General features: G+C 34.9%; 1 protein-coding gene across 2 annotated transcripts; it reads left to right on the forward strand.

Moving 5' to 3' along the window:
• Positions 1 to 6,173: 6,173 nt before the first annotated feature.
• On the forward strand, positions 6,174 to 13,278 carry si:ch211-236g6.1 (uncharacterized). Of its 2 annotated transcripts, XM_056448305.1 has the most exons (6): positions 6,174 to 6,379; positions 6,633 to 6,977; positions 7,231 to 7,533; positions 7,846 to 7,962; positions 8,065 to 8,132; positions 12,658 to 13,278. In XM_056448305.1, exons 1-6 carry the CDS (start codon positions 6,331 to 6,333, stop codon positions 12,706 to 12,708), a joined length of 933 nt encoding a protein of 310 aa, XP_056304280.1. In that variant the 5' UTR covers positions 6,174 to 6,330; the 3' UTR covers positions 12,709 to 13,278. The 2 variants fall into 2 exon arrangements, with proteins under 2 accessions (XP_056304280.1, XP_056304281.1); XM_056448306.1 differs by lacking the exon at positions 8,065 to 8,132.

The following is a 13,278-nucleotide window of genomic DNA, read 5'->3' on the forward strand; positions in this document are numbered from 1 at the left end:
AGTCTTCTAAATAAGCAAATGCATGCCTGAGATTAGCTATTTGCATAATACACAGCCAAACCTGCTCCATACATGGGGGAAAAACAACACTTATCCAAAACGGCACCAAAACAAAACAAAGAAAAAATTTAACTGCAGAAAAAGTGCCTGATGTCATGCGCTCTACCCCAAAGACTGCTGATTCGTTCAGTGGCAGATTTAGCCATGGGTGATCGCCCAGGGCGACATTGGGAGACTGTGCAAAAAAAATAAATAAAAAATAAAACGTCCCCTAGTAAAAGCATTGAGATACGATTTACTTTATGCAAGTGTATTAATTTAGAGTGGTAATCCCAGAATAAAGACGTTAGCGGTCATTCACATTTGGCATCTTTTGCACACGTTTGTTATTCTATGTGCAACTGAAACAATGCTGGTGAAAGCATACAGACGCAATGCATGCAGAAAACCATTCCCGCATGCTTCACACGCTCCTGTTTGAACCCTGGTTGTTTGCATGCACGCCAACAAAATACATGCCGCTCAAGCATCGTGAAACCGGAGTAACAGCCTTTTCCCCGGTGTCAGCACGCAGCAACTTTCGCAAGTTGACAAAACTAAAGTTTATGTAATACGATGATAATGATGATGATGCTGATGATCCTTTTACTAAACATGGCAATGAAGCAGAAAGGAGGGATAATGAGTCTTTTATAACAATAATTCTTGGCCATGAGTCGGGTCTAAGACAACAGAATTCTATGAAACATTTATTTTTTTGTATTCTATTGAATTGTCATAATTAATATTCATGCAAAAGATTTCTAAAGTGATCTAATATTTGTATTTATCTAGAATAAATATAAATAAATTGTTATATTTATTGAAAAATAAATATATCAATATGAAGGGGGGGGGGTGCATGGGGTGGTTCGCCCAGGGTGCCATTTAAACCAGAACCGCCACTGGATACGTTGGTTGCTTAGCAACAAAAAAAGCACAGAGCACTGCGGTTTTCTAAAGTCCACAAAAAGGAAGCACAGTAAACCACGAGTTTTCAGAACTGAAAGTGTTTTCGGCACATTAAGTGTCATTTTATTTTATTTTATTATTGGAACTCTTTGCGCTTTGCATCGGATAAGCCTGTTGGGCCTTATTCTGTGATTGCAGCCATCTGGATGTACTTTATCCTTTACTGCAGGGGTGTCCAAACTCGGTCCTGGAAGGCCAGCCCAGTGTTCGGCATAGTTTCTCTCTAACATCCTCAAACACACCTGCCTGGAAGTTTCATGTGTACAGAGAGAGCTTGATTAGTTGGTTCAGATGTGTTTAATTGGAGTTGGAACTAAAATAAGCAGGACACCGGCCCCCCAGGACCAAGTTTGGACACCCGTGCTTTACTGAAAGGTCTGTTTTATAAACATTTGAAATTACAAACACCCTAAAACATCATATAAACATCTATTTAACTATAGGCCTCTAATAAATGTGTGGATTTAATCTGGAAGATTATTTATTTTTTATTTATCTGCAACACATCAAATAGATGTCGGTGTGATGTACATGTCCTATTAGGGAATGTGATGAGCCATTTATTACAGTCCATTCGTTTAACAGAAATAATACAATGCTAGAGGGTTTCCAAAGTTAAAGATGGGTCTGAAAATTATTTTTTGCACAGTGTTACATGGCTTCTGTATATATGTTTGGCACCAAAATGAACTTGAAAGCTCATTGGTTTGCTAGGTCCCCATGTCATTTTCACTGAATGCACTGGTGTAAGTTTAACTTTTTGTAAGGGGGTGGTGGGAGACTTTACATTGACAATTAGTTGTCTGTTCAAATTATTCTGAAATATGTACACAATATTTTGTGTAATGCTAAATAAGATATGCTTATAGGAGTTAAGTGTTGCTTTATATCATTTCTGTTGTCACGTGAAGTTGTTTGTCTGTCTGACAGTGTGGCCAGGATGTGGTTTATTGTTAGTGAGAGTGGGTGAAGAGACGTACAAAACTGAAACAGAGAAATTTAGCCATACAGTTTCTCTGAGCTTATGTGGGGGCTATTTCTGTTATGCTTCACTGAGTTTTAACCCTCCTGTTACCCTAAAATCTGTTAACACCTTTTATCCACTGGGGTCAGTTTGATAGATATATATAGATATACATACATACATACATACATACATACGTGTGTGTGTGTGTGTGTGTATTTTGTACTTTTTATTGGTATATATTTTTGTTATTTATAACATATGTAAATAATAATTTTTTTAGCAAGGACTGGAACACAATTATGTATGGGGTCAATTTGACACCAAGAAAAACAAACATGGTTTGCTGGGCATATATTGTCTAAAGGGACAGCGACCACGAAATGGAATCAGACATTCATCCACAGTGATGTGGGGGCCTGGATTGTAAAGAAAGGACAAATCGCTGGACCCACTTATCCCATCACTTATATTTGCTCTCGTCTGCCCTTCCTTGTTTCCTTGTCATCAAAGTGTATGATATGGGAGAAAATATCTCCCAAAACAAATATGTGTATTTTTTTTTTATATTTCTTATGTTTTATACAGCAAAAAGACCCTAGGGTCAAATTGACCCCAAGGAACGCCGATGTTACAAAAATGTGTACAGGGCATTGAAAAAATAATATCATGTTAATTTTATGTTTATCAAGTTTTCCCCATTAAATTAGGAAAAGTCATTCAATATGAAGCAAAAAAAAAAAAACAATGTCAACTATATATGCACACATGTTAAACAATGAATGGGGTCAAATTGACCCCAAGTATAATAGGAGGGTTAAAGCATAAATAAGCTCTTGTTTTCACTTCAGTCAAGCACAAAATATGGAAACAAGTAATATATTTTAGTCAACTTTTACATTTTAGAAAACTAAAATCTAAAACAATGAACAGCTATTGTACAGAAAGACAGAGATGGTGTGATATATTCGTTGTTCATGTTAAAAATGGAAATAAGTTGTGTTTGCAAATTGTGGTATATCTGGGCAGTGTGGAAAAATCACAAGACCTGACACAACAAAACTGGTGAAAATAAAACTAAAATGAAATAAAAATGCAAAGCTTAGCAGTTTGTAAACCCACATCAACTACAAACTACAATAATCTTTAGAAAACTTAGCACCACATCACCAAGTATTTGTAATAAAAACAAATTATTAGGGGTGCAATGAAACAAATTGCACATGATTTGGATAATATCACGGTTTAAGGTCAAGGTTTTGATAAAGTATTGAAATGTGACACTTTCTAGGGCATAGAATTGCTTTTGATATTGACAGGGACCTAGCTTACTTAGAATGATGAGAATTGATTTTTTTTAGCTTCATCAAAAATGGTTTATTTTGTATTATTATCTGACTGTCTGGAATACTCACTTCTGATTGGTCAGTCATGACATTCCAAGATTATTCCCAGTTAACAACCTCTAAATAATGCAGGCACATTCAAGTACTTCGGATTACCTGAATATCTTCAAATCCATAAACTTTCATATTCATGTGTATGTGCTTGGCTGTCATGCTACGTTTTTTGATTCTTTCGAATTGTTTGGTCTTCTGAATGAATAATTAATAAGTAGGTATACTTTAATCAACTGGATTCATTTCTGTCAACTTAGCGTTTTTGACTGTTTGGTGCCATCTTGTGACAGAATAATCATAGATATATACTCTAGATATCGCATACGGATCCTAAGCATGCTTAAATATCGCCACCACATTTGTACAATGCTCCCAGGACGTATGAAAAATTGTGTAAATGTAACATTATAAAATTAAAATTTCTGTAATTTAAAACCACATTGGCTTACTCACTATTGTGAAAACTCCCAATCATAGATTTATGTATACATGTGTAATATGCATCTGCATCTTGGTCCCACATTTATTTCAAAGGAGCACTACCCGTACTAAAATGGTGGCTCTATTGATGCATTCATTCCAATAGACAACAATAGCGTAGGTGACATGTAGTATAAAGATCTATGCTGAATAATGCGCAAGCAACTTACCATCAATTTGTTTGTCAGCTTTGCGGTTTTAACTGTTTGGCGCCATCTTGTGACTGAATAATGCACAAGTGAAAGTAACATATCAGCTGTTTGTTTCTGTCAGCTTTTGTGTTTAATTAAAAAATTATGAACTATTACAGCTCGGAACAATATTTTGCATCTATTTTTATATTTCGTGGCAAGTAGCTTTGTAATAAGCAGGATAAAGTACATCCAGGATGATTATTTTTGCAGAAAAGGATCTTATTCCACAGTGCTAAGCTTTGCTTCGAGATGCCAATAAGCCTGTCAGGTTTCATTTTGTGATAACAACCTTCTGGATCTTCGTTATCCCTTATTTAAAGCTCAACATGAGTCAAGATAAGTAGAGATCCTACCGAACAGCTCAACATTATATTGTACGGATACTTACTAATTATATATTTTTCATTCGTTTATAGATATTATAGCGTATAGTACTCACCGATGTTCTCAGACAGTGATCTAGCAATGATGCTGTGAGAACATGAAAGTCTTTACACTATTGACCTATTATAATTACACACCAGGACTTTTAATGACCTTTTAATATACTTTTAATTAGCTGATTTACTGACAAAGTTTAATGTTTCTAACTAGCTTGGCTTACATTTATTTTTCTTAATATTATTCCATTTTGTCAACCAAAATTTTCCATGTAGCACTTCTACAGATGCAGCAATTATTTTTCTCAGGCTCAACAGAACGGATTAAATTGCAATGTTATCTGAAGCGTTTCTTGCCATCACATTTTTGTTTCAAGATAGCAAACATCTACAGTCTCCCACACAAAGGTGGACAAACAGGTGATTTCCATGACAAAAGACCAGACACAGTTTTGTTTTGTTTTTTTGACATGTACAAGGCCTCTGAGTGGAGGAAACATGAGGGTCTTCATGCACCGTGACCCAGTAGCAGTTTTTTTTAAGTCAGAGGGAGATGTGATGTGGTCTGCTTTATGAACCGAGTGGTTTTATGTTTTTTGTAAATACACAGCAGATACACGGAGGTGTATGTGGTTGGTGTTTGTGCGTGCTTTTGACCTGCTTTTGCTGTCTATGCAAGTTATCATTAAATGTAGTTTTATATATTTATTTACTTTCTTTAACATTTGGTTAATTGTGGTGGCTTTATGATGAATTCAGAATGAACGTCTGATAAATTATTAACTGTAAACACTACAAATACACAGTAGTGTTGATCACCTAGCCACATTATGAGATGTTTTGATCGGTTGCACTAATGTCATCCTGCTTCATGCAAAATTATGATTCTTTAAAGAATCATTACACATTACATCATTACTTTATTTTTTGTTAAATCTCGAAGCACACAGTTATTTAGTGTTTCCAAACAGGGAAGACATGCTAACACTGAAAAGTTTTGCATTTTCTCCATTCATAAAATCTAAATGATGCAGATAATGTTCTAAAATAACAAATATATCAACCCACTTGTAGCGGATAAAAAAAAAAAAGACTTCTGAAACCAGTAATTGAATAATGTGCTAAACCACATCACCGTTAAGTCAGATTTAACATTATAATGCATTTGTAGTTTGCTGAAGAGGAAATGGTGGCCAACCAGAACCCAATGTGTTAAAAATTTCAAGAAAAGTGTGAACACAAAGTCGGCAAATGTAAATAAGTAAATGTCATTATTTGACCTTTTTTTGTTGTTGTTGTTTTGTTTTTTTTTTATCTGGCGGAGGAGTGATGTAATCGTGATGAAGTCAATATAAGTTAATGTTCTGAAAAAAATAGCTTTGTTGTAGGAATTTGTTAGCTGTAAAGTGAACAATGGTGTGGCTCCTGTGGCTTAAAGGTAGAGTTTACCCAAAACTGAAAATTGTCATCATTAACGCACCCTTTAATTTTCCAAACCGGTTTGAATTTAAATAACAGATTTAAAGATAAAATAAAGAGATCGATTTCCATTCAAAAGAAGAACAGAAACTGATCACGTGTAAATGCAAACATTAACTTAGTTTAACATTGCACACTAAATCAAATACGAAGCTAATAGTGATCTATATATGCAGTAAAAGGTGTTTTATAAACTCATGAAAAGCGGCGGTAAATCTTTCGCCAGCAATATGCGCCTTTATCTTTTCATAAAATGCACGCGGGTTGTTCATGTCATCTTGCGTCATTTTCCCGCTCTTCTGTGAAAAAAAAAACATGCAGGGGGGCAGTGATTGCAAAAGGCTAGAGGTCTAGAAACGAGCTCTTCGCGGCGCTATGAAGACTTTATTAGATTAGAAAGCTTTAGGAAATCCTTAAGGGATATGCAAACAGATGCTGCATACGTCTATCTGTGCTTTTTGATCACACAGGGTAAGTCTCATTTGTTTATTTTTAATTAAACGCAAATCGGGAGTGGAATACATCGCATTTCACATAAATTCACATATTTGCTTGTCATGTTTTGCTTATGTCACTCTATTGGCTTCTTTTTTCGTTTTTTTTTTTTAAATAGAAGAAGATTTAAATATTAACTTACATTTAATTGAACTATCCTTCCTTATTTCTTTGTTGCCTTGCTTGCTGGTTGTGAACTATAAAATAAAATTGATTTGTTCTGTTTCAGTCATGTTTGGGGATGCAAATGAAATTAAATCAGTGTTAGTGACTGAGGGAGATTCTGTGCCACTATACACTGATGTTACTGAAGTGCAGGAAGGTGATCAGATAGTGTGGACATTTGGACCTCAAAACATTCGAATAGCTGAAATCATGAAAAGGGAACAAATGGGTTTTAACATAAATTTTGTCTTTAATGATGGAATATTCAAAGACAAACTACAAATGGACAAACACACTGGATCTCTGACCATCAGAAACATAAGAACTGAACACACTGGACCTTATAAACTGACTGTGATCAGTTGGTCAATGGATACCTCACTGAAAAGATTTAATGTTACAGTCTTTGGTAAGTAAACTATTCAAATCATGTCACAAATCATCCCATAATTGCTAATTAGTTTTAATTTGTGAATTAATTTTACTCTCAACTTAGAGTGCTGCATAATAGTCTAATTGTTTATTATTTCATTTAATTAGCTAATTATGTACATCTTTATTTTTCAGTCTTATTTTTTTCTACTTTTTCGTTAGCCTAGAATCTGTATTATGTTTTTCATAGATTGTTATTGATACATTCTTTTTATTCTACATTTTTTCAGCTCTACTACCTGTTCCTTTCATCAACAATAACAGTTCAAACTGTTCTTCAAAATCATCAAGATCGCATTTTTCCAGATGTTCAGTGTTGTGTTCAGTGGTGAATGTGAGTGCTGTGAGTCTCTCCTGGTACAAAGGAAACAGTGTAACGTCCAGCATCAGTGTTTCTGATCTCAGCATCAGTCTCTCTCTACCTCTGGAGGTGGAATATCAGGATAAAAACGCTTACAGCTGTGTGATCAACAACACCTTCACAAACCACACCACACATCTGGACATCATTGATCTCTGTCACACATGTGCAGGTATATCAGCTGTTATTGATCTCCTGACATGTATTGATATATAAATTAATACGGGTTGGTCTTTATAAGCTATTTTTGAACTCTCTTTTTTGTATCTGTTTGAGTTTAAAATGAACCCCTGGTGTTAAATACACTCTGAGCATAGGCAAATCAGCATCTTGCAAGGCAAAAACGAAATGTGAAAAGTTTCACAGATTTGGAACTTAAAACTGAAACTGTACGATTTACTTCTCTTGCAGATCATCTATTTTGTGTCTGCTGAACTCAGACTTGCATGACTTATTCTAAATGCTGTTTTCTCTATCATTACAGAACTGGAGGCAAATCACTATCTTATACCACTAATAGTTTTGGTCGTGGTGCTGTTCATAATTGCAGTTTTGGGATTAACGGTCTGGTGCTACAGCAAGTGCAAACAAGGACGATGTGGCAAGTCTTATTTCCTCCAAAATATTTAATTGACCTTGGAAAAAATATAATCTAAACTTCAGATTTAAATATATTTTTGGTAAATCGATTATTTTGAAACAGCTGAAGCTGAGGTCGAAATTCAGTATACTACAGCTACATTCTGTGCAGATAATTTGCGGTACCATACGGTAAGATCCGGTTCTGCTATGTTTCTTGGTGCCTGTCTGTGCAAACAGCTCACAAATCATTATTGTGCACGAACCAGTATTGTTCCATCGTAGTTTGTGCTTGCTTGTTTTGACATGGCTTATTCTTTCTAAAGTACACGTACGCATTTGACAGACACTTTTTCCCCAAAGTGACCTATTTAACAATTCATGAACATAAATAGGATCATGAACATAATTCATCTGTCACCACGCTATACTAATTAAGCAACAGAAAAGCATAGAAGCATCTCTAGCCATTTAAGGGACATCCATTATTAATTCTGACAATGCGTTTGTTACACATCAGGTTTGGTGAGTTTTACAAATCTAACTAGATTTACTTAACTGACGGAAAACAACTCAATATTCCGGCTGACACACCTGCTCCAACTGTCTTAACTGTCATTTTGGAAACAAAAGCTTTTTTTTTTTTTTGTTTACCCACTGTGATCCGGGATTTAGCACGGAAACAGTTGAAATGTTTAGTGGTGCTGATGACAGATTTTTGATATGCATCAATGTTTGTCTTCATAACACAAGAGTGATGATAACAGCAATGTTTGGACACCTTTTTTAATTGATAATACATTTACTAAATAACAGAAAAAAGGACACTGCTCTTGACCCAAATGACGACAGCTGGTGTACCAACAGATGATGAGAGGATATGCATGTCAACAGAGACTAAGGCCCCATTTACACTAATATGTTTTAGTTTTAAACGCATATGTTTTGCTACAGATATGCCTGCCGTTCACACTGCCCTAAAGTTTTCGAGCGCTAAAAACTGAGCATTTTGGAAACGCTGAAGAGCAAAAATCTGAAGTCGTTTTCATTTTGAAATGCTGCTGCGCCATGTGGAATGGGGAAAACAGAGACATCTGAAAAAGTTTGGGGCTTTTTCCTCAATATTAAGTGCAGAAATTTCAGTCTTGCATCTTTTCCTTTTAAGTTCAGACTTCGCAAGTTTGATATGGAAAACAAACTCCAGAGGACACATTGGGTAAATCTTGAAAGGAACAGTGTACTTTATAACGTCATTCACATCTCCCTGGCTACGTTGTTTCACTATCTTAACAATAAAATGAAAACATGTTATGAGGAACTGCTTATTTGATATTAACAACTTAACAGATGCCAAAAATGTTAAGGCATCTTTTAGCTACATATTTATATGAGTGTCATCTTCACTGTATGCAAATTTATAACAAAACGAAGCCTATAACAGAACTGCCTCCTTTCATTTTTAGTGCAAAATATAAAACATACCCTCTCTAGTTTTGATAATCAATAATGGCCATGTAATGGCCAACAATGTGATCATGTGTGGCAAAGTATAACATACAATAGGTTTATACATTATAAGAAATAAAGGCAAGCAATCAGTCAATATGTAGAATCAGTGTACATGGTTAAAATAATATATTAACTTATCTTCGCGCCCAGTCAAAACATGTTACCTGAGAAAAAGTAATATATTCAAAAGACCAAAGTCGGGGAATATGTCGTTAGATATATACAAGATTAATTAAATATTATACTTAAATATAGTGAGATTAGATCTAGTAGATTATTGATGAACAGTCCAACGTGCACAGCTCTAACCTGGGGTTTTGTGCTCAAAGCACCCACTGACTGCCTGGAGCTCAGACATGGGCATATGCTGTAGCGCATGCCAGAGTGTGTGTGGTCAAGTGATGCGCATTTTCAGCAGTAGTGTAGAAGAAGAGCTGTTCAGAAACGGCAAATGAAATGCCAGTGTGGACGTGGATCGTTTTCATTCTAAAACGCCGTTTTAAAACTAAAATGTATTAGTGTAAACGGGGCCCAAAACTGTGTCCAAAAAAAAAAAATTCACACAGTACTCGTATAAGTACTACATTTGAAAAGTGCGTTCTATATACAGTAGTATGAATCTGAGTAGCATGGATTTTGAATGTACTACATCAGCTGTTTGTCATTATCATGTGACCTGCGTCAGTTGTGTCACTTCACTCCCGTTCATAAATTCTCTTGTGTGGCCTTGTGGGATAGTAAAGTGTCCTTTAGATGCACACTTATTTGTCCCCCTTCAATTTCGTCAATTGGTGAAGTTTGTTCCTAGACACGGTCTTCACTGGCTTGCTTGGTTTGGGTCTTGTGGATCTGCGCATTGATGGATTTGCTCTTCAGTGTTTGGACTCTCAGCAGTGAAAAATAACCCACACTGAACTGAACTAAACTAAACTGAACTTCAACTCTAAAAACGGGACGGACAAGTTTTCAGTTTACTAGAACTTCTATGTGAAGCTGCTTTGACACAAACTACATTGTAAAAGTGCTATAGAAATTAACATGAATTGAATTTCACAATCTCACAACTAAGGTTAGAGGTACTTCTCGTCTACTGTTTTTAGAATACTATGAATTCAGGCATACTACTTGCCTCGCATACAATTTTCACATACTATATAGTAGGGGAGTATGTGATTTTGGAAGTACCATGTGTCACTACAAGAGATTCTCTTTGTACCCTCCAGCTGTTGCTGAACTTTATCCGAATATCAATAAGCGCAATCGTTTCCTCATCAGACCAAATATTGATCTCAAACATGGTTCTCTTTTCATATTGAACAATCAATAGCTGTTTGATTAAATAGCATGTTTCCCCTTAGCCAGCTATGAAGAAACTGGTAGGCAGACAACAGAGTTAGACACAGTCACACACTACCAGCACCACTGTTTCAAGAATTCTAGGCTGAGAAAGGTTTGTAATCGTACCACAGAGTACCAGGCCAACATGGAAATACTTGAACCAAACCTGACCGTTCTATGTTTCTGAAAGTGAGAACGTGTTTTTTTTTTTTTTTTTTATCAATCAAACCACTGCTTTTGATCTTGTTTTTAAAATAATAAGGCAGACTTCTGGACTATGTAAAACAGACTAACATAATTACATTTTCCTGCGGGCTGCCTGCAGAGTATTTTTACATAAAACAGCTGCTGTTTACACTTGCTTAACAAAAACACAAAATAATGACATGTAAATAATTAATTAATGGCTTTATGCTTACCATTTATGTATTACTGCCAGGTCATCTCTTGTTTTGTTTTAGTTGTGCTGTTTTACTGTATTTGGAAACACACCAGGAGATAATGCTCGTGATGTTGTCTTTGCGCTGTCTGACGCAGTTTGTGATTTCGTTGTTGCTTTTTTGTGTGCAAATATTTATCATGTACCTGTGTGTGTGCAGATCACGTCATACATGTTGCAGGCTGACCGGCTTCAGATCTGAAATGTTTTGCTGCCACTTTTCACAAACTCTTCATGATTTTGTGGACTGTGGTTTTGTGATATGCATGCTTATATGCATATGAGTGAATATATGCAGTTGAAGTAAGAATTATTAGCCCCAACTCCCCCTTTGATTTTTTTTTTCTTTTTCAAATATTTCCCAAATGATGTTTAACAGAGGAAGGAAATTTTCACAGTATGTCTGATAATATTTTTTCTTCTGAAGAAAGTCTTTGTTTTATTTTTAGAATAAAAGCAGGTTTAATTTTTCATGAACTATTTTAAGGTCAAAATTATTAGCCCCTTTAAGCTAATTTTCTTTTTTGATAGTCTACAGAACAAACTATCTTTATGCAATAACTTGCTTAATTACTCTAACCTGCCTAGTTAAACTAATTAACCTAGTTAAGCCTTTAAATGTCACTTTAAGCTGTATAGAAGTGTCTTGAAAAATATTTAGTCAAATATTATTTACTGTCATCATGGCAAAAATAAAATAAATCAGTTATTAGAAATGAGTTATTAAAACTATTATGTTTAGAAATGTGTTGAAGAAATATTTTCTGTGTTAAACAGAAATTGGGGGAAAAAAATAAACAGGGGGCTAACAATCAAGGGGGATAATAATTCTGACTACAACTGTATGTATGCATATATACACATATACATACATACATACATATACACACATATATATATATATGTGTGTGTGTGTGTGTGTGTGTGTGTGTGTGTGTGTGTGTGTGTGTGTGTGTGTGTGTGTGTGTGTGTATATATATTTATATTTTTGTTCAGCTGTTGCATTATCATTACTGCAAGAAAAAGCATTTAAGAGTTTTTGTCTTTTTTCTAGTCCATATATTTAAAAATCATGAATCAAGAAGCATTTTCAAGACAATAATATTGTTTTGTTCTTAGAAAAAAGTCAAAATTAAGTGGTCTTTCCTCCTCTAAATAAAAAAAAAACAATCTAAATAATATGCCAGTGGGTATAAGTAAAATAATCGTATATCAAACCAAAAACAAAACGATTTTACTTGGTCCTTTGCCAGATTGTTTAACCAATTTTAAGGAAAAAAATTGGAATTAAAAAAAGTTGACAATACAAAAAATAATAATAAAAATTAAAATCACTCATGATTTATTTCTTTTTTTAGATTTTCAATATTTGGACTAGAAACAAGACAAAAACTCAAGTATAGCTTTTTGACTACTTCCTTTTTTTCACAGGAGGCTGAAGCAGAAGGTGGTACAGTCTATTCGAGCATCGCAACAAACTAAGGATCACAGTGTTCAATGTTTTTAATGATACAAACACTCAAGACATAACAGTCACCTTGCATATTCACATTTCATTTTTATAAAGTAACATGCAGTTCATGGACAGTCCATTTCAGCAATCGTTCCTTTTGTAGTATTGTTGGTAATAATTCATGCTGGACAAGGAAACATTTTTGAAATAGGTGTAGCGAAAGCCGATAACTGATCACTGATGTTTATTTCAATACCAATGTTTTATTCATCAAACATCAGTGGAAACTCTTGTATTCAGTACTAACAGGACATAAAGCCATGTTAAATCCCTTTAGACTTTCCATTCATCTCAACAGTCTTGAGCGAAATCCAAAACCGTTTCATAACACCACAAGAAAAATAATATTTTCTAGACTAGACGTGTCGAGGTCATGTTACGTCTACTTTTAACTGGAAATCTGCATTTTCCTGTGTTGTAACATATTTAAGCACTGATTATTTTCCAAGTATTGTGCGGAGTATTGTGTGGGAGTATTACTTCCTAAGTATTGTGCTCAAACGAAACCATCCCACTGAATAAACATGTATTGTTTTTCA

This window comes from Danio aesculapii, chromosome 22 (assembly GCF_903798145.1).
Source record: "Danio aesculapii chromosome 22, fDanAes4.1, whole genome shotgun sequence".
NCBI lineage: Eukaryota > Metazoa > Chordata > Actinopteri > Cypriniformes > Danionidae > Danio > Danio aesculapii.